We start from the raw sequence: 18,448 nt of genomic DNA on the forward strand, positions 1-18,448 counted from the left end.
TTAGCCAGGGGCATGATGGATATACCTAATTTGTACATAAATTCATATACACTTTCAAATAAAATAAATTTAAAACCCCATTATATGTGGTTATATTTCTATTTTCATAGCTGGATTAAAAGAGTGTCTATGACTTTGGGAGCAGCAGCAACGTGTATTTCAGACTCTGATTTGTCCTCATCTTAGGGTGAGAAAGGAGAGGGTACCCACAGGTGGCATTTGAGGACATTGGGGGACTGTGAGAGACAGATCCTGGGTGGTGGGCAGAAAGACAGGTGCAACAGATTGGGGGCAGGGCACCAATGGATAGCCATGGGTGGACCCAGCAAGAGGGACAAATAGATGAGGGGGTGGATGGACAGACAGCAGGGGGCAGCCAGATGGGGGGTGCTGGGGGGGCATGCAGGTGGAGAAATAGCAGGAGGGACCCATAGGCACTGACTCCGTTGGTGTTCCAGGGCTGGAGCACCCATGCAGAAAAATTGGTGGGTGCAGCCAAGCTCCCCACCTTGCCTTTGTTGCTTCTCCGCCTACCTCCCAGTGCTTGCTCCCGTGAAACAGCTGTTTTGCTGCATAACAAACTCCAGGAGGGAGGGGGAGGAAGTAGGGCCAGGGTGGGTACTTTGGGGAAGGGGTTGGAATGGAGGCAGGGCAGGAGTGAAGCAGGGGGCTGAGCACCCACTGGTGCCTATGGAGGGACCGGTAGAGGGACAGACGTAGCAGGAGGAACAGAGAAAGGGAAGAGAGGTGGGCCGATGGACATAGAGACAGCGGGACAGACAGATGCAGGGAGGCTGGACCCTCATCAGGAGGGATGGGTGGGGGGCGAACAGGACAGGTTGTGGGGGGGGGTCGGACAGACAGACATGGGGCTGGGATGGAAAGTTGACCATACATCAGGAGGGTGGGGTGGGAGGGCGGACAGACAGACAGGCAGCAGGACAGGCCAGATGATGCAGTGGGCAGAGGGAGGGACCCTGCACAGCAGGTCAGACACACGGGGGGCGGACGGACGGACAGCCGGTGCCACGCCCATTTGCAGCGCCAGCGAGTGAAAGTTCTGCCTGTGACGTCACGCGGGCTCGGCTCCGCCCGGCCTCGCCGGACGGGCCTTGGGGGCGTGGCCGGCTGAGGGGGCGTGGCCGGCGGTGTCGGGGCTCTCGGCGTTGGGGGCGGGGCCGGCCGCCGCCGAGCCGAGGGCAGCAGTCGGGAGGCTGCCGCGGCCGCGTTCGGAGGCGCGCGGGGCTGGGCGGCGAGCGGCCCTGTGAGGCGGGCGGGCCCGGCCCGGGCCCCCATGGTGCGGCATGTCGAAGACGCTGCGGAAGAAGCGGCACTGGCTCAGCAAGGTGCAGGAGTGCGCCGTGTCCTGGGGGCCGCCGCAGCCCGGCGGGGCGCCCGACCCGGACCTGCTGCGGGGCGGCGCCGAGCTCGGCGAGTTCCCCTACCTGGGGGCCCGCCTGCTGCTGGGCGAGCTCGGCGGGCCCGGCCCGGTGCTGCTCTCCGGCAAGCCCCCTAGCCCCGGGGACGTGCTGCTGGAGGTGAACGGCACCCCCGTGAGCGGCCTCACCCACCGCGACACCCTGGCCGTCATCCGCCACTTCAGGGAGCCCGTGCGCCTCAAGACCGTGCGCCCAGGTGAGTCCGCCACCCCCTGGGACCGGGCCTGGCCCCCAGTGCCTGCCCGCCCCGGGCCCCGCCCCGTCCCCCTTGGGCACCGGGCCGCCTCACTCTCCCCGCCAGTCGGGCCGGGACCGGCCCCGCCCTACTGCCGCTGGCCCCAGGGCGGGCCTGGCCCCACCCCTTGGAACCTGCCTGGTGCCTCCTTGCCCCACCGGACCGCTGCCCCTCGCATCTTGGGGCACACCTGGTCCTGCTCCACGCCCCCCGCGGCGGCTTGGGTACACACAGCTCTGCCTTCCTATCCTCCAAATCCCCTTCCTCGGGGCCCTGGCTCTCCCCTGCCCTGCTGCACCCAGGTGTTTCCTGCTTAGCCACTTGTGGGGCTGGTGCATGATTCCTTGTACCTGAACTGGTTAACGGGTTATATAAGGGCTCTGGGTCTGTCACCCACAGGCCCAATGGACCCTGGTCCCAGCCTGGGGACTGGGCAAGTGCCTGCTTTTCCATAAATTGGTTTAATCATTGTCCACTGTACACTAGTCTCACTGGAAAAATAATCTCCCCTTCTGTGTAGTGGGATCGTTTTCTAAGAGCCAGGCGGTCCTGGAATAAGTTCTTTTGGTGTAAAAATCCTTTCTAGCATGTTATATTCTTCACCTAGTTTATTCAGGGCTTTTTTTTTTTTTTTGCTGCTCTCTACAACAAATGGTTTGGCGTAGCTGCCCTTAGTATTCATTATAACTAGTACCAATTTTGTAGTTGAAAATATCATTACTCTTCATTTTATCAATAGATTGGGTTTATTTTGTGCAGGAATACTGAGATCATTGCATCTCCTAGAAGGAATCAGTTATCTTTATGTCCATTGTAATCAGATGTATGTTGTTATGTTGTTACTTGGACTTTTAAAGCATTTCTCTCTCAAAAATTCCATGAACGCTGTTCCTGGATTTTTTCCATTTTCCATTCTATGTGAAGCTTGTGAAGGAGAAGAGTTCTTGCATCTGTCCGTTTCTATCTTGGGAGAATTCCCTGAGATAAATCACTGTTGTTGTGATTGAAGTTTGTGGTTGAGCAAACATGTTCTCACACAGTCTGTCTATCCAAGGTGTGGGCCCTGCAACTTTCTCAGAACATTGGAACAGATTCATGTTAAACTAAGTGTCTAGCTTTCTGTTTGATTTTTAGTTCTACAGAAGTCATTGTAGTGTAATGTTGGAATGACTAATTTGTATTTGACCTTCTCTTCCAGCTTTCCCGTTTTATCCACGGTACAGTGCTCCCACTCCAAAGCACACTTTGGGAACTAAGTTGTTTATGTTATGTGAGTGGAGTTTATAGGAAAGTTGTGTTTTGAGAGCTAATGATAGGAAACCAGCTTCGCCGCGGTTTGCTCTCTCGGTCCCGGAACCCCGAGCAAGCAGGTCTCCTTCCCCGCGGTTTGCTGGCTGGCTCCGGGACCGAGAGAGCAAACCGCGGCGTTCCCGGTTTGCTCTCTCGGTCCCGGAACCCCGAGCAAGCAGGTCTCCTTCCCCGCGGTTTGCTGGCTGGCTCCGGGACCGAGAGAGCAAACCGCGGCGTTCCCGGTTTGCTCTCTCGGTCCCGGAACCCCGAGCAAGCAGGTCTCCTTCCCCGCGGTTTGCTGGCTGGCTCCGGGACCGAGAGAGCAAACCGCGGCGTTCCCGGTTTGCTCTCTCGGTCCCGGAACCCCGAGCAAGCAGGTCTCCTTCCCTGCGGTTTGCTGGCTGGCTCCGGGACCGAGAGAGCAAACCGCGGCGAAGCTGGTTTCCTTTCCCGGTTTGCTCTCTCGGTCCCGGAACCCCGAGCAAGCAGGTCTCCTTCCCTGCGGTTTGCTGGCTGGCTCCGGGACCGAGAGAGCAAACCGCGGCGAAGCTGGTTTCCTTTCCCGGTTTGCTCTCTCGGTCCCGGAACCCCCCTTGAAGCCGCCCAACAGCGCTGCAGTGTGGCCACATCTAACACCACTTGCAGCGCTGGTTGCTGTAAGTGTGGCCACTCTGCAGCGCTGGCCCTATACAGCTGTACTAATACAGCTGTAACAACCAGCGCTGCAAAATTTTAGATGTAGACATGGCCTTAGGGTGGGGGAGAGGGTGTCAGTAAAGGCTATCACTCAGACCAGTAGTTAGTTTATTATAAACTCTGTTGGTTTGCTAGGCCTTCATAGAGAATCAGCACTTTTATATGCAAGAGTCAGGTGGGTTTATGATAGTAGGGGTAAAATAGAGTTAGAGATGTTTGTTACAAAGGATTTTTTCTTTTAAAATTGAGGGAGAAAGGATGGACAGGATGAAGTTATATATGGAATTGCAACATTTATTGTAGTCTTCCCCTCATCTGAAAACAAAGTGAGACTTACCCTTCACAAACTAGTCCTGACATACCTGCTTAAAAACTGCCCTGTGGTCACCTACCAATGAAACTCAATCCTCATCCAAGACTTCAGCCTTGTATTAAAGAGTGGCCTTTCAACAGGGATCTTTTATAGTTTCAGCGTTGTAATTTCCCTCTTTTATTCTGTGTAAGTTATTTTCACTTCTGTCTGTCTATAGAGCATTCAGTATTTTGTTTTTTTAAATAAAGACAGATCAACTATTGTAGATCATCTGAATGCTTGTATGACACACTGAATACTTTTTCACCCCCAAAGTGTGACGTGTGTGTGTATTATAGGTAACATTACCTCTCAATTTCAAAAAATATTTGCTGCAGCTGTGAGTAGCATCTGAGAGGAATGCCCTTCATTTCCAGATGAGTAAGTGGGTATTTTTAAATACATTGATGTTCTGTGTTTGGCCCTGGTCACGTTACTTAATGGATTAACATCTATATAAGAGTAAAATGCAGTAATGATTAAAAAAAAAAAAACCTTAAAATCTCTCCATCTCCCTCTTGAAAAGCTAGACAAAGAATCTCAAGAAGATCTGAAATTAAGAACATGTATTGGCTATTTGTAAAAGTATTGAAACTGGGTAGGAGTATAATAGCAAATGTCCTTGGGGAAAGTAGGAGGTTCATAGATTCATAGACTCTAGGACTGGAAGAGATCTCGAGAGGTCATCGAGTCTAGTCCCCTGCCCTCATGGCAGGACCAAATACTGTCTAGACCATCCCTGATAGACATTTGTCTAACCTACCCTTAAATATCTCCAGAGATGGAGATTCCACAACCTCCCTAGGCAATTTATTCCAGTGTTTAACTGCCTTGACAGTTAGGATCTTTTTCCTAATGTCCAACCTAAATCTCCCTTGCTGCAGTGTAAGCCCATTGCTTCTTGTTCTATCATTAGAGGCTAAGGTGAACAAGTTTTCTCCCTCCTCCTGATGACACCCTTTTAGATACCTGAAAACTGCTATCATGTCCCCTCTCAGTCTTCTCTTTTCCAAACTAAATAAACCCAATTCTTTCAGCCTTCCTTCATAGGTCATGTTCTCAAGACCTTTAATCATTTTTGTTGCTCTTCTCTGGACCCTCTCCAGTTTCTCCACATCTTTCTTGAAAGGCGGTGCCCAGAACTGGACACAATACTCCAGTTGAGGCCTAACCAGCACAGAGTAGAGCGGAAGAATGACTTCTCGTGTCTTGTTTACAACACACCTGTTAATGCATCCCAGAATCAGGTTTGCTTTTTTTGCAACAGTATCACATTGTTGACTCATATTTAGCTTGTGGTCTACTATGACCCCTGGATCTCTTTCTGCCATACTTCTTCCTAGACAGTCTCTTCCCATTCTGTATGTGTGAAACTGATTGTTCCTTCCTAAGTGGAGCACTTTGCATTTGTCTTTATTGAACTTCATCCGGTTTACCTCAGACCATTTCTCCAATTTGTCCAGATCATTTTGAATTTTGACCCTGTCCTCCAAAGCAGTCGCAATCCCTCCCAGTTTGGTATCATCTGCAAACTTAATAAGCGTACTTTCTATGCCAACATCTAAGTCGTTGATGAAGATATTGAACAGAGCCGGTCCCAAAACAGACCCCTGCGGAACCCCACTTGTTATACCTTTCCAGCAGGATTGGGAGCCATTAATAACTACTCTCTGAGTATGATTATCCAGCCAGTTATGCACCTACCTTATAGTAGCCCCATCTAAATTGTATTTGCCTAGTTTATCGATAAGGATATCATGCGAGACTGTATCAAATGCCTTACTAAAGTCTAGGTATACCATATCCACCGCTTCTCCCTTATCCACAAGACTCGTTATCCTATCAAAGAAAGCTATCAGATTGGTTTGACACGATTTGTTCTTTACAAATCCAAAGTTCTGTATTGTTGTGATTAATTTTGAACCTCTTAGATAAATATGAATGCAGAATTTAAGAAGGGATGTGCCATTTGTATTTTAGTTTTCCTTTTATCTGAGATTTACGTGAGAAATGAGATTTTTTTTGGTAGTTTTTCATTAAACTACAGTCAGATGTACTAAGCACTCTGCATTTTGTCTGCACTGAACAGCAGCTCTAAAGCACTACACAGTAAATTATAATAGCAGAGCTTAACCTTGGGGTGAGATGATTTTGAGATAGTGATTATTCTCCTGGCTATAATTATATATGAATATATAGGTACATAGTGTATGTCTGTACCAATCTGGGTGAAATTGACAGAATTACTTGCAGCGAAGCAGAATTTAAAAGACTCTTGATAAGTGATTGGATTATTTTTTGACATCTTTTAGCATCCCTTACCCTACCAAACCTTTCTGTTTTGGGTATAGTAGGACATCTGAAGATGGGCACTGTGACTTCAGTGTGTTACTCGTACTCGTCCCAGTGTCACAAAGCCAGGAAATTGAATCTCTGCAAGCTATCTCCATAGTAATGTGTACTGCTTATTTAAAAAGGGTTAAATCTCATTTGTTGAATGGTGTCTAAGATTTGTCAATGGTCAGAGCCAGTGCAAATTACATTATCCTGAGAACATTCTTGAAATTCCCCATTCCTATTTAATGATGATGTTTTCACTTTCCAAAGAGAGCTCAGCTTCCAATCACAGAATATCATTAATTTGAATATATTGTAATTAACCAGGGATATCAGATTATTGCAATAAAATCCTCTTTACCAACATGGATCTCAAATGTCAAGTAAATGCTAAATAGTATTACCTGCAATCAGACTAATGATTTACAATTGTAAATTTGAAACTAATTGTAGCTTCTCAAGTTCTGCCCAGCACAAGTATGAACTTTACAAAGTTTAAACAAAATTTAATTATGAATGTTTTCTTAAAACTTATTATTTTGTGATTCCTACAGTGTGTGACAGGTCAATATTGTTATGATTGACTCATGCAATATCTCATCTGTGTCTTAATTACATTTAGGACACACTTTTATTGTTTTGTCTATTACCCAGACTCTTGGTGTAAAAGTTGACCTTGAGCAAAGCAGGCTTTCATCATTTCAGTTTCTTCTTCTATTTCCACTTCACACAGGAGGATATCATTAGAATTTCAGCACTCAGGGTCCAATTCTGCTCCCAGAACTTCCACAACTTCCACTTACTTGAATTTCTTGAGTAAATTTGGGAGCAGAATTGGACTTGTGCATGTTTTTATTTTATTATTTGATCATTTGTTTACAGTGGAATTGAATAGTTAATTTCAAAAGAAAGATGAAGTCTGTGGGCCATGACAGTGATCTTTCTAAATATTTTTTATTTATTTAATTCCAGTATTCTCTCAGTTTGACAGCTTCTCTCTTACCAGTGGCATGAGAAGCGTTGTCCTAGTTGTAAAACAGCACACTCCATAAAATCAGATGTGCAGTGCTTTATAATTTGTATTGTGTTAGGGCTGTGACTTGACAGCGGCAAACACTTCTAGCAAGGAAAGGTGGCAGAGTTGGCCTCTGATTTCCTGTTTGTTTTTTACATGGATTGTGATTTTGATTATGTGTGTGTGTGCATAGTCTTTTGGATATGTATTTTGTGTGTGTTCAAATCAAGTGAACATACAGACACAGATCAATTTAAATTAATACAGCACTGCAAAATGACAGGAAAAACATTGTTTCCTTCTCTTCCAGTCATATCAAGATAAAAATAAAAACTGGACTCTCACAATTTAACCTACATCTTTAGTGAGAATTTCTAAGTAGGCCTTAGTGTGCCTGGAGGCTCACCAAACGGAGGCACTGTCACACGAAGAGTGTAGGGGAATTCCAAAGTTGAGAGCCCTGTACTAAGTATGCCCTGCCTTCATCCTCTTGACACTGAAGTATTTGGTAATACATTCAGAATCTTTTTGTGTCTGTACAACCTCAGTGCTGACTAGCTACATCCATCTTTTAATCAATTCGGCATTTCATTAAAGTCTGCTGGTGTTTCGGTAGCTTTCAGCAGTGGATCAACAGGCTAGACTTGCTTTGTACCACATGGTGACACACAGCTCTTCATTAAGGAAAGCAATATCTTTATCTGACAGCAATGAAATCTGCATTGGATGTTTCTAGCAGGCTTGGTAATGAATCTAAAATGAAAATTTCAGGATCTACTTTAGCTTTCTTGAAATATATGAATGTTAATCAGACTGCACTTAACTACACATTGCAAGGTGTGGACTTTTTCACTGGTGGAGAAATTTGTGTCCTCCACTCTCTGCCCTCTTTTAGTTACTAACATGTTACTCTACATATGCCAGAGATTTTTCACACTTGCTGTCTGGAAAGGGAGTGGGGGGTAATAGGCACCTATATAAGAAAAAAGCCCCAAATATCAAGACTGTCCCAGTAAAACTGGAACAACTGGTCACCCAAAGAACATGCCTAGTTTTATTTGCTATGGGTTCAAGTTTAGGGCCTGCTATTTAGTTGTATAACTCCTGTCCTTGGTAAGATGGGAACAATAGTGGCACAGAGAAATGTGTAAGGCTTCCTCTTACCACACAGTATAAATACTAAAACAGTTCTTGTCAAAAATAGCGGACTTGAGGTGAACCCTATATTTAAAATACATTTTTGTTAAAATGGTGGCTTCTGGCTAGTCCGCAGCATACAAGTGTCCACGTTGTAACTAACAATGAGGCTAAGGACCAGTATGGGCCATGGAGACCAAACTGTTTCATCATCAGCTAAAAGTGTATCCACACTTCCACATGAGAGATGAGGCATATTGGTAAGAGAGCATATGGATCAAGCTTGCACTGCTGCTGACTATACTGTTGCTATTAAGGGAATAAATGAAAAGTTTTAGCTTCCACTGCAGTAAAGTCAACATCTCTTAGCGCTGAGTTTACTTAAAAATGAGCTTTCTGGACGCAGTAAGTCTCCATTTTTAGTTTTCAAAATGTTCAGGCAGGTTATGAAGCCCTGCTGCCAAAGCACTGCCCAGATATTGTGAATGCCTATATTGGCTAAGTGAAACATAGGTTAATTAGTTTAGTAGCCAGTAATGTATCAAGAGTGAGTTGAGACTACCATATAAAGTTCTAAAGTAGGAAGAATTGCTGATTATATGCAAAATCGTCAACTCAGAGTCTGAATAGCAGGATTATCTTTCTTCAGTCCCTTCAAGATGACAGAGCATCAGTGAAGTTACTCTATGGTCGCTATTGCAGTTTCAGGACCACAATATGCCCATTCTGGAAGAAGTTTAGTGCTGTATACAATTGGTGTTCTTCAGTCTCTCTCACCCACTGAGGCACAGTAAGCACTCCCATAGAGTACAGCTCTGTAATGTACAGGGAGTGTGACTTGACACATGTACTCCTTTTGCAGTGAATTTACATTGGTTCTGCTGGATTGGAAGCCAGGGCAGGGCAGTATTTGCTCCTTTTGAAATGAGCCAGGTAGAGAAATGTGTTTTTTTCCTACTAAATAAGTGGGGTACTAAAAGGTACCTGTAGCACTCTGAAGTGAGTTATTGGATGAATGGTATTCACCATGCACTTCTGAACTAAAAAACATGCACTTCTGAACTAAAAAATTTGGTGAAGTATTTTATATAGTCAGTAGTAAATATGCAGCAAACTACAGCAATAATTATTTGAGGACACAAGTCCATTTATCTTAGAAGTATGTGTACTTATACTTGATTTACTTTGTCATCCAGTTTCATCAAAGATTTCTTAATAGGGTATGGTATAAGCATCATGACATGCTCCTCTCGTTAAACATTTTTTAAAAAAATAGCCATTAGTAGACTGTTTAAATGCTTTGGATACGTGTGAATGGAGATTGTGCTCATCTTAATTGTTCTAGTTCTGCTGGTGATATTTTTCTGTTAAAGTAAATCAGACAGTACTGTATTTTGATTTACATACAGTTTTTTTTTCCTACCTGAGATCTGCAAATAGTTTCTCTCATAAATCTCTCTTTTGGTGGGATGGTGTAAATTATTTTTGCAAATAATTGCCCTGTTTTATCTAAAACTCTCAAATTTGTCATTGTATTCATCACCTGATATGCAGATAAAGTGTAAAACTTGCAAAATCCACCCCTTCAGTCTAATGGCCATAGTTCATTCATACCTTAACAAAAGATGATACATAAACAAGAGGAAGACTGATTCACTTGTTTAGCTTTAGGAGATTTCAGTGTCTAGAATTTGGTCCAATAGTTGCCCATTGTCTGATTCCTGGCATAGGTTAGATCCCAGTCCTGCAAATGTACTTAACTTCACTACCCATGAGTAGTTCCATCTAAGTCAAGGGGACTGTTCTCATGTTCAAACTTTATTACTGCAAATACATTCAGTACTGGGGCTTTAGTTTTTAACATTTAGTTTTGAAGACCATAAGTCTTTTTTTTATACTTTCTCACTAGCATTGAATTTTAACTGGGATTGAAAGTGTTAAGAGATTTTGCAGCATTCTTCCATTTAGTACAAGTGGAAGAAAGGGGGCCATCCTTGACCAGATCTGAGCCCAGTCTTTTTTTCTGCCAGTTCTGCAGTTTCATCTTCTAGTTGTGAAATAAATGGACAACTATGATGCCAATGAAGTTAATTGCAATCCAGTACTGCTTTGATATGTATCATTGAAAGTGCCTGACTGGGCAACCAGAGTCTCTAGTTGTTAGTTCGTAGTCTAAATGTTAATACCAATACAGGGTACCAGATCTGTGTGTTGAAGCTGCCTTTTTCCTGTAATTGCAGGGTGCTGACAACGGTAATAAACTGTACAAGGCTGTCCTATCAGGAATTAGAAGGTGATGATCAAGAGTATGTCTGAAGCCTTTTTTCTCTCCAATTGCTTGGTTGAGGATCACATGGTCAGACCTTTTGTGATAGTGGCTGACTTTCAGATATTTAAACTTTAAAGTGTCTAAGGGATTTTTTTATAATACTGAATGTCTACTGTTATTGTAAGTTTTGATTTATAATTAAACGGCTTACAAATAGCAGCTCCCCAAATAAATTTGTCCAATAGTGTTACAACAATTGGGACAATGCTAATCTGCACTTCTGCAGTGTTTATTTTCAGTTAGTACTACTTAAAGAAAAAGTGTGAAGAGTGCTATTAAGGATTAAAGATTACTGATCCTGTTGTTTAGAACACCTTCCTGCATATTTTTTTTAAAATGACAAGCACTCTATTTAGTGAGGACTGAGGAAACACTCTCCAGTCTTTGTCTCCAATAGAAGTAAGAAATTGTATTCTTAATGTCAAGTATCAGAGGGGTAGCCGTGTTAGTCTGGATCTGTAAAAGCAGCAAAGAGTCCAGTGGCACCTTATAGACTAACGGACATATTGGAGCATGAGCTTTCGTGGGTGAATACCCACTTCGTCAGTCATGCATCCGACGAAGTCGGTATTCACCCACGAAAGCTCATGCTCCAATAGATCTGTTAGTCTATAAGGTACCATAGGACTCTTTGCTGTATTCTTAATGTTGCCCTTGTTACTGATAAGTTGGTTCTAAAAATTTTACAGTTAGCTTATTCTTCAGTACAAGTAATTATCTGCTTCTCTAACTCATTTCTACTGTGTTGACATGCTTAGCACCCCACTTAAATTGAGTGTGGTTTTTTTAAAATCTTATGCAATTACTTTTTCTTTCAGCAGCTTATCTAAAAAACAACTTCAGAAATGCATTTCTCTCTGTAGAAATCTCTATCCACTTACTTCAGTATGTCTGAACTCTGGTAGCATGGATAGACCTGTTAGAATGGTACATTAGATTTACTTTACAACCTCTTCTGTGGTTGGGTGGAGGGCTACTTTTGCTATGTTATTTAATTGGCTCAAAAAGAAATAAATAGCATACTAATCTCTATTTCTGTGGGAGTGAGGTCTGTTGGCTAGGGCTGGGCTACAAGGAGTTGAAACTCTTAGCTTCTATTTGTGCCTCTGCCACTCTTTTCTTGTTTGAACTTTGACAAGACACTTAACCCCTATCTAAACCTCACTGCTCTCCTATAGTAATCTTTACTTCATGTGGCCATCTGTTTATTTGTTAAGTGTTTTTTGAATTCTCTGGTACTGTAAAAAACAATCGTTACTGTTACAGTATAGTGCATTATTATACAGACTGCATTAAGTCTACTTTTAAGATCTCCATCTCATTGCATGCAGCATCACACTTGTTTTTGAATGTGCATTTATCAAATCTGCTGTTGGTATCAAGAGAAGACTTTCAAAGTGAAAAATGAGAATTAGGAACCCGATTCTGATTTTCAATGGGAGTTATGGAGTTACTGCCCTGTATGCCTTTGAAAATCTCACCTGGGACTCTTCAATTGAAGTCTGGGATTATCATCTAGGGAAAATTTGAATACCCTATTTCAGTGGTCCCCAACCTTTTTGTCTGGCGGGCGCCAGTCGAGCCTCTGCCGAAATGCCGCCGAAATTCGGTGGCATTTCGGTGACGGTGACGCCTGTCGATGACATCGCTTGTCGACGGCAAGCAACATCATCAAGAGGCATTGAGAGGCATTTATGGCTCCCGCGGGCACCGCATTGGGGACCCCTGCCCTATTTAGATTGGAGTAACCTGGTGTTAAAATGTGTCCAATGCTAAGCAAATTTAAGTAGTTCTGCTTGTGTAGAAGTGGCTGATTTTCAGGTTTATGCTTGGGGGTTAGTTATATTCAACACTTTAGTATTCGTACTTTATGATTTTTAACTCCGCTTTTGAATCTTTTGAGTACTCTTCTGTTACACTGGTCATTAAAAATGGTGCAATACCATTAATATTATTAATACACAGATTACCAAACCCAGTTTTTTTCTTTTTAAACATAAATGGATCTCTTCATTATTACTGTGATCTCCCACTTATGATATTATTTGTTGCTGTAGAAAGCCACGTGACACACAAACGGGTTTAATATGAATAAGATAGAAGGAGCAACAAATTTCTCTAAAAAGAACTAACATTCTTAAAACAAGCATTATGAGACAACACCTGAGAGTGCAACAGATCTCTCTAAATCTTTCTTTTTCATCATATGTTTATGACTGATTGTGAAGGGCCTTCTTCTAAAGAGTATGATTGGCATTGGTAAAGTTTAGCAAGTTTGCTATCACATCTCTATAGAATATCTTTAATTGGGTGTCGTGTTTCCAATTAATAAGTACAGTCCTAAAACTACTATAGGAGGAATTGTTTTACATGAAGGTTCCCACTTGTTGGAATGCTTGGTAACTTCTCCTTTTCCCCCCTTTTTAGCGTCAGGTTTATAAACTCAGGAATATTTCTTTGTTGAAGATGCGTTTGTGATTTAGTTCTATCTACAGTACTTACCAAAAATGAGGAATGTAAGTCTACGAGCTTGAATATTTTTAATCCCATATTCTTGATTAGCTGAGCCTAAGCACTGTAATATTAATAATTTAGTAATAGCTGTGCTGGTCAATTGCTATTTTAATTTTGTTTTATTCATACTTATCCATCTTCTGAATAGGCATTTTAGTTAGTGAGAGATCAATTTAAAAATAAACTTTAATAGTCCATTTTAAGGGTTTGTAATGTTCTTTCACACTTTCTACTTTAGGTGTGTCTTGGTATTGTCACCTTACCAGCCTCTAAGGGAAATCATAACCCTTCTGAACAATGCACTACCATGTTGTTCGTTCTTTCTGCTTTGTTCAGTATTATTTATTACCCCTGTTCTGGAGTGCTTTATTGTGTGGCCATTGTTGTCCTCTAAATGTTCCATGCTTTTTGCTTCTCCTGACCATGTCAGTCAATTTTATATCAGTTTTTCCCCTAGAGGAGAAGCAGGTCCATCATCCAAGAATAATTCTAATATTGCACTGTGACTTGGCCAGCAGAGAAGTTTAAACTAATAATGGCTGTGCTCTCCACATAGCGGGGCTGTAGGACCAAAGCTCTGTGTGGCGTACCCCATCATGCCCAGCCTCTTGCTGCCTTGATAGGTATCTTGACATTTGCCAGCTGAAGAATAGACCATTTACAGTGCATAGAAAAACTGATTTTATTTTAATAATTTTATTAGTCAGAAACGTTGGTGTACTAGAATGCAGTTTTTTAAAGCCAGTTGTTTGAAATTTGGTAAATATCTTAACCATGTAACTAGAAGAGTTATTAGCTCTTGGATAATTAATTGATAAAACTAGTAGAATACACAATTCAGTGCATTGTAAAGCCATGTCTTCTATTCATATAAATAATTCAAGATTTTACAACTTTTATTATGACAGTTTGTCTTACCAACTCACAGGTTAGTTTCCTTTTCTGACACAGAAATAATCATAAAATGGGAGAGTGCACATGATATAACATTTGCTAATTTTTTTGAATACTTCTTTAATGATTGATCTAATCTCTTGGCCAATTGTTCATAATGTTCTTCACCCTGAAACACCGTGATGCACTTTTAAAAGAATATTACCCAAAAATGAAATGCAGTCCTCTTAGCTAGAACATAGGAGCTTTGTAGAGGTCTTACTTCAGTGGGAATTAAGGGTATGTAGCAGGTTCAGGTCCTAACCGTACACAGCACTTTCATACGCATATGTAAGAAAAATGCTTCATCACCTGGAATTGCAGAGTTTTCCAGGGCCAAGCCTATTCTTGTCTCTCAAATTCTGAGATCTCATTTTGTCTTTATTTTGTGCTAATTACCTCTAAGTTTTGTTTGTATAAAAATAAAATTACACTTAAATCATGGGGGCACTGATATGCTCTCTTGAGAGTAGGGGGTTCTTATAGATTGGTGGTTTTGTAACTAAAATGTAGCATTGTGGTAGTGCATAAGAAATTAAAAATGCAAAAGCTAGAAACTGGCCATTAACAAAAATGAAAATGACCTGTCCATTTTCATTGTCCAGGTTGAAAAGTGTAAGTGGTGAAACATAAATTAGATTTTTTTTCTGTTATGTCTTTGGATGGCTGTTTGTCATGTCTGCTATTCTACTTGTATTGGTCCTAAAACATATGACCTGCAACCTTTGCCACTTGGAGTTGTGTTAAGTCCATTTGGTTTTATTTAGTGTGATATCTCGTTGCTATAGAGCAGAGATTCTCAAACTGTGGTCCGCAAGTTCCATTCAGGTGGTCTGTGGAGGGTTCCTTCTAAGGTGCACGCCTGGGCGGCTGCACACAAGAGAATGAAGGGACACCCACCTAATTAGTGGAGCTGTGCAGGCATGCCTCCGCTAATTAGGTGCCTGGACCCTGGAGAAGACACACATGTAAGGTGAGATTGTGGCTTTGGGGGAAATTTCGCATCAGGCCATATTTTAACATATTAACCCACCTCTTGGTTCATTTTACACCAGCACTGGGCTATGGGAAAATATGCATTCCATTCAGATCCATAGTCTTAATTTTTCTTCTAGTATATCATAGAAGATTAGGGTTGGAAGAGACCTTGGGAGGTCATCTAGTCCAACCCCCTGCTCAAAGCAGGACCATCCCCAGCTATATATGCTGATTTGAGCTATGTTCTGTTAAAATTATACACAAGTAGGGGATTGTGGTTTGAAGATGGCTGGCACAATTTACAGTATTATTTTCAGATTTTTAATTTAGAGGAAATTTGCAGCCTACATGTGAAAAATTTGTGACTGGTGAGTGTGTGAAGGGTTGGAAAGTTGAGTATTGTGCCATTTGGTCAGCCATTATACTAAACTATTATTTTGACTAAGAAACCTGGCCTTTTTTTTTAAATAATTCCCATCGTGCAGCTTGAATTTTTATATTAAATCTAACATTTTGTTGTAATGTGACATGGGTGAGCGTTATGTTAGAAAAGAAGATTCGATGATCTGAGGGCAGTAGTAAACGTGGTAACAGTTAAGTGTTGGGAAATATGCCATTCAATATGACTGTCATCTTGTACCTCTCTATAAACTGACTTGATCGAAACAAAGATAAAATAACTTTTTTGCATAACATAGGGATTAAATGCTGGTTTCTGATGTTGCTGTAGTTGAAAATTGGTGAACATTTCTGTTAAATCCTGATAAGTGGTTTGATATCTCTGCTACTTCAAAATGCAGAATGAAATTGTAATTTGAAATGTATATTTTATTTGGAGTGGGAGAGGGTTTGGGAGTCTTGTAGTGTTCATAGTTAGCTTTATTGCTACTTGAAAAAACTAGATCAAATGGGTTTTTGCCAAATTTTTACTAAAAGATATTTTAAAAGAAAAGAGATATTTACAGTTAATTCATTGTTAAAATAGGTTTCCCAGACAGCAGATTATTTCCTCCTAATATATTTAAATAACAAAATAGTTCTAAAAGTTTTCACTGACTAAGGATAATGGCTACCATTCTTAATGTTTCTGGGATTGTACAAATACTTCTTAGCATAAATAAGGTTGAGGATAGCAGCAACCTCACTGATCATATTTACTGAAAGTCATTTTGTAACACGCAGTGAAATCAGGGTCTACCATTTACATAGCAGGTTCTGTGAGTAGCACTCTCCAGGCTGAGGGGTATGTCAGTTCTGCATAGTGACATGTGAATTGCAACTGGTTGTTCCCCTGACTTCCTTCTAAACAGGAGGAGATCATGTCCAGTCCAATGTGACGTCCAAATGATTGTAAAAATAGGAATAGAAGCAGACATAAAAGAAGCAGTAGGCCTGAAATGAAGGAAAAAATGTTTAGCCGATTGTTCAGTTGAAGATTTATTACGGGTTTCAGTGTCGTCTAAAGGAGAGAGCTGATTTAGTTATAATTTCTTTGTGGAGGCTCACAGACAGAAGAAACAAATCAATAATTTTAGAAAGAAGATCTTTTTCCTTTCTTCACTAGTATTCAACTATGTTAGCTAATCTTTCAGTGGAAGGCATACCATTGATTTTTTTCTGGGTGCTATTAAAAAAACAAAACGTATTTAGCTGTAATATATGTGTTCCTACTGTGTGAATAAGCTGAGAAGGAAATCTGTCACTTAACTAAGCTTTTCTGTGCAATAGTAAGGTAGAACTAAATTTTTCAGTGTTCTAGATTTTAGTCCTGCATTATAATATGCGGCATATTTTAGAAACTAAATTGTACAGGAGCTGACTCTTAAATTTTCAGTGTTGCATACCACATACTTATGGGTGGATTGAGTTCTGTTTTTCTATAGTGTCTTCCCGTTTGTCTCTAGGTTCATGTGTGTCAAGTAAAATGATGGTTTAGTTTGGGGAGAAGTGCAGAATTTTTTTTTCTTATGCCTAATTGTATGAACACATTTTTTAGGCTTGAATATATTAGTTAAATTTTAACCTTTTCTCAGAACACAGAAACTGCTGTACTGTATCAGACTAGAGGTCTATTTAGTCTGTTTTTTTATCTGATAATGGCCAGCACCAGATGCTTTAGAGGAAGGTGTCAAAAAAAACCTCATAATGATCACCTGCTTTGGACAGGTGACATTCCCATCAATTCTATGACACAGTACGTGTGCTGTCTATAGGGTCAAAATACATCCCCTTTGAAGTTTGACTTTAACAAACAAATGAATAAACAATAAGGTCCAGTCTAAGCCTCATTCACAGGCTTGACTGCTTAGCCCATTGCCTAGGTTACCTCTTAGTTAACATGTTCTTGGAGGGATGCTTCCTCCTCTTGTTTCCCTGCTAGGCTTAATATTGCTGGCAGGTAGTGTGTGCAACCCTTTCTGCCCTGATTCAGTGTGGAGATTGTCAGACACTGCATTTCATTTTTTTTCATAGGGGAAGTTAATTCCTAAAATGAGTCAGCTATTTAGTTTAATTCCTGAAGCATATGAGGGTTTAATCCCTTGTATATTTTTAGTGTCTAATATAACTGTGGATGTTCTCATCCACAGAAATACCTTTTAAAAAAAAAGTCTGGTTAAGCTTTTGGATTCCATATTTTGTGCAATTAAGTTCCCTAGGATAATTATGTATTTACATGGCCTACCTTTCTAGACACCTGTTTGATCTCTGGTACACCTCTACCTCTTATTTCCCTCCAGTCTCAAGTGGGGAAAGAGCTTTGCTTTCTCCACTCATCTTTAAAAGTTGCTGGCTTTCGGAGGGTGCGGCATCCAGTGGGAAGTTGTCAACAGAGATTTGGGCTCTTCGGTTTTTTTCCTGGCTTTGCTACCAACTTCCTGTGTATATTAGATAAATGCCCTGTTTTCAGTTTCTCTGTGCCTACAAAATGGGAATAATGTTAATCTAGCCTTGTAAAGTACACTTAGATCCTTAGCTGAAAGGTACTATATAAATTAAATAATTTCTAAATATGTAGTGTTTTCATATACAATATGAATATTAATATAAATATCATTGTTTGCATATTTGTATCCCAGATCGCTTCATGTAAGGGAATAATACTCAAAATAATAGTCAGGTCAAAAACCTGTTTGTGTGATGTGCAGTTCCAATATTATCATCTCAGATTAAATGTTTTAAACATGAGGTCTAA

The 18,448-nt window shown here is 41.4% G+C and overlaps 1 protein-coding gene across 4 annotated transcripts in view; it reads left to right on the forward strand.

Annotated features, from left to right (window-relative positions):
• Positions 1 to 1,289: 1,289 nt before the first annotated feature.
• Positions 1,290 to 18,448, forward strand: part of MAGI3 (membrane associated guanylate kinase, WW and PDZ domain containing 3) — a 235,891-nt gene continuing 218,732 nt past the window's right edge. For all 4 annotated transcript variants that reach the window (XM_030561749.1, XM_030561750.1, XM_030561751.1 and 1 more), the window contains exon 1: positions 1,290 to 1,635. In XM_030561749.1, the coding sequence (XP_030417609.1) occupies positions 1,305 to 1,635 (331 nt within the window). In that variant the 5' untranslated portion in view covers positions 1,290 to 1,304. The remainder of the gene's footprint in view (positions 1,636 to 18,448) is intronic.

This window comes from Gopherus evgoodei, chromosome 4 (genome assembly GCF_007399415.2).
Source record: "Gopherus evgoodei ecotype Sinaloan lineage chromosome 4, rGopEvg1_v1.p, whole genome shotgun sequence".
NCBI classification, from domain to species: domain Eukaryota; kingdom Metazoa; phylum Chordata; order Testudines; family Testudinidae; genus Gopherus; species Gopherus evgoodei.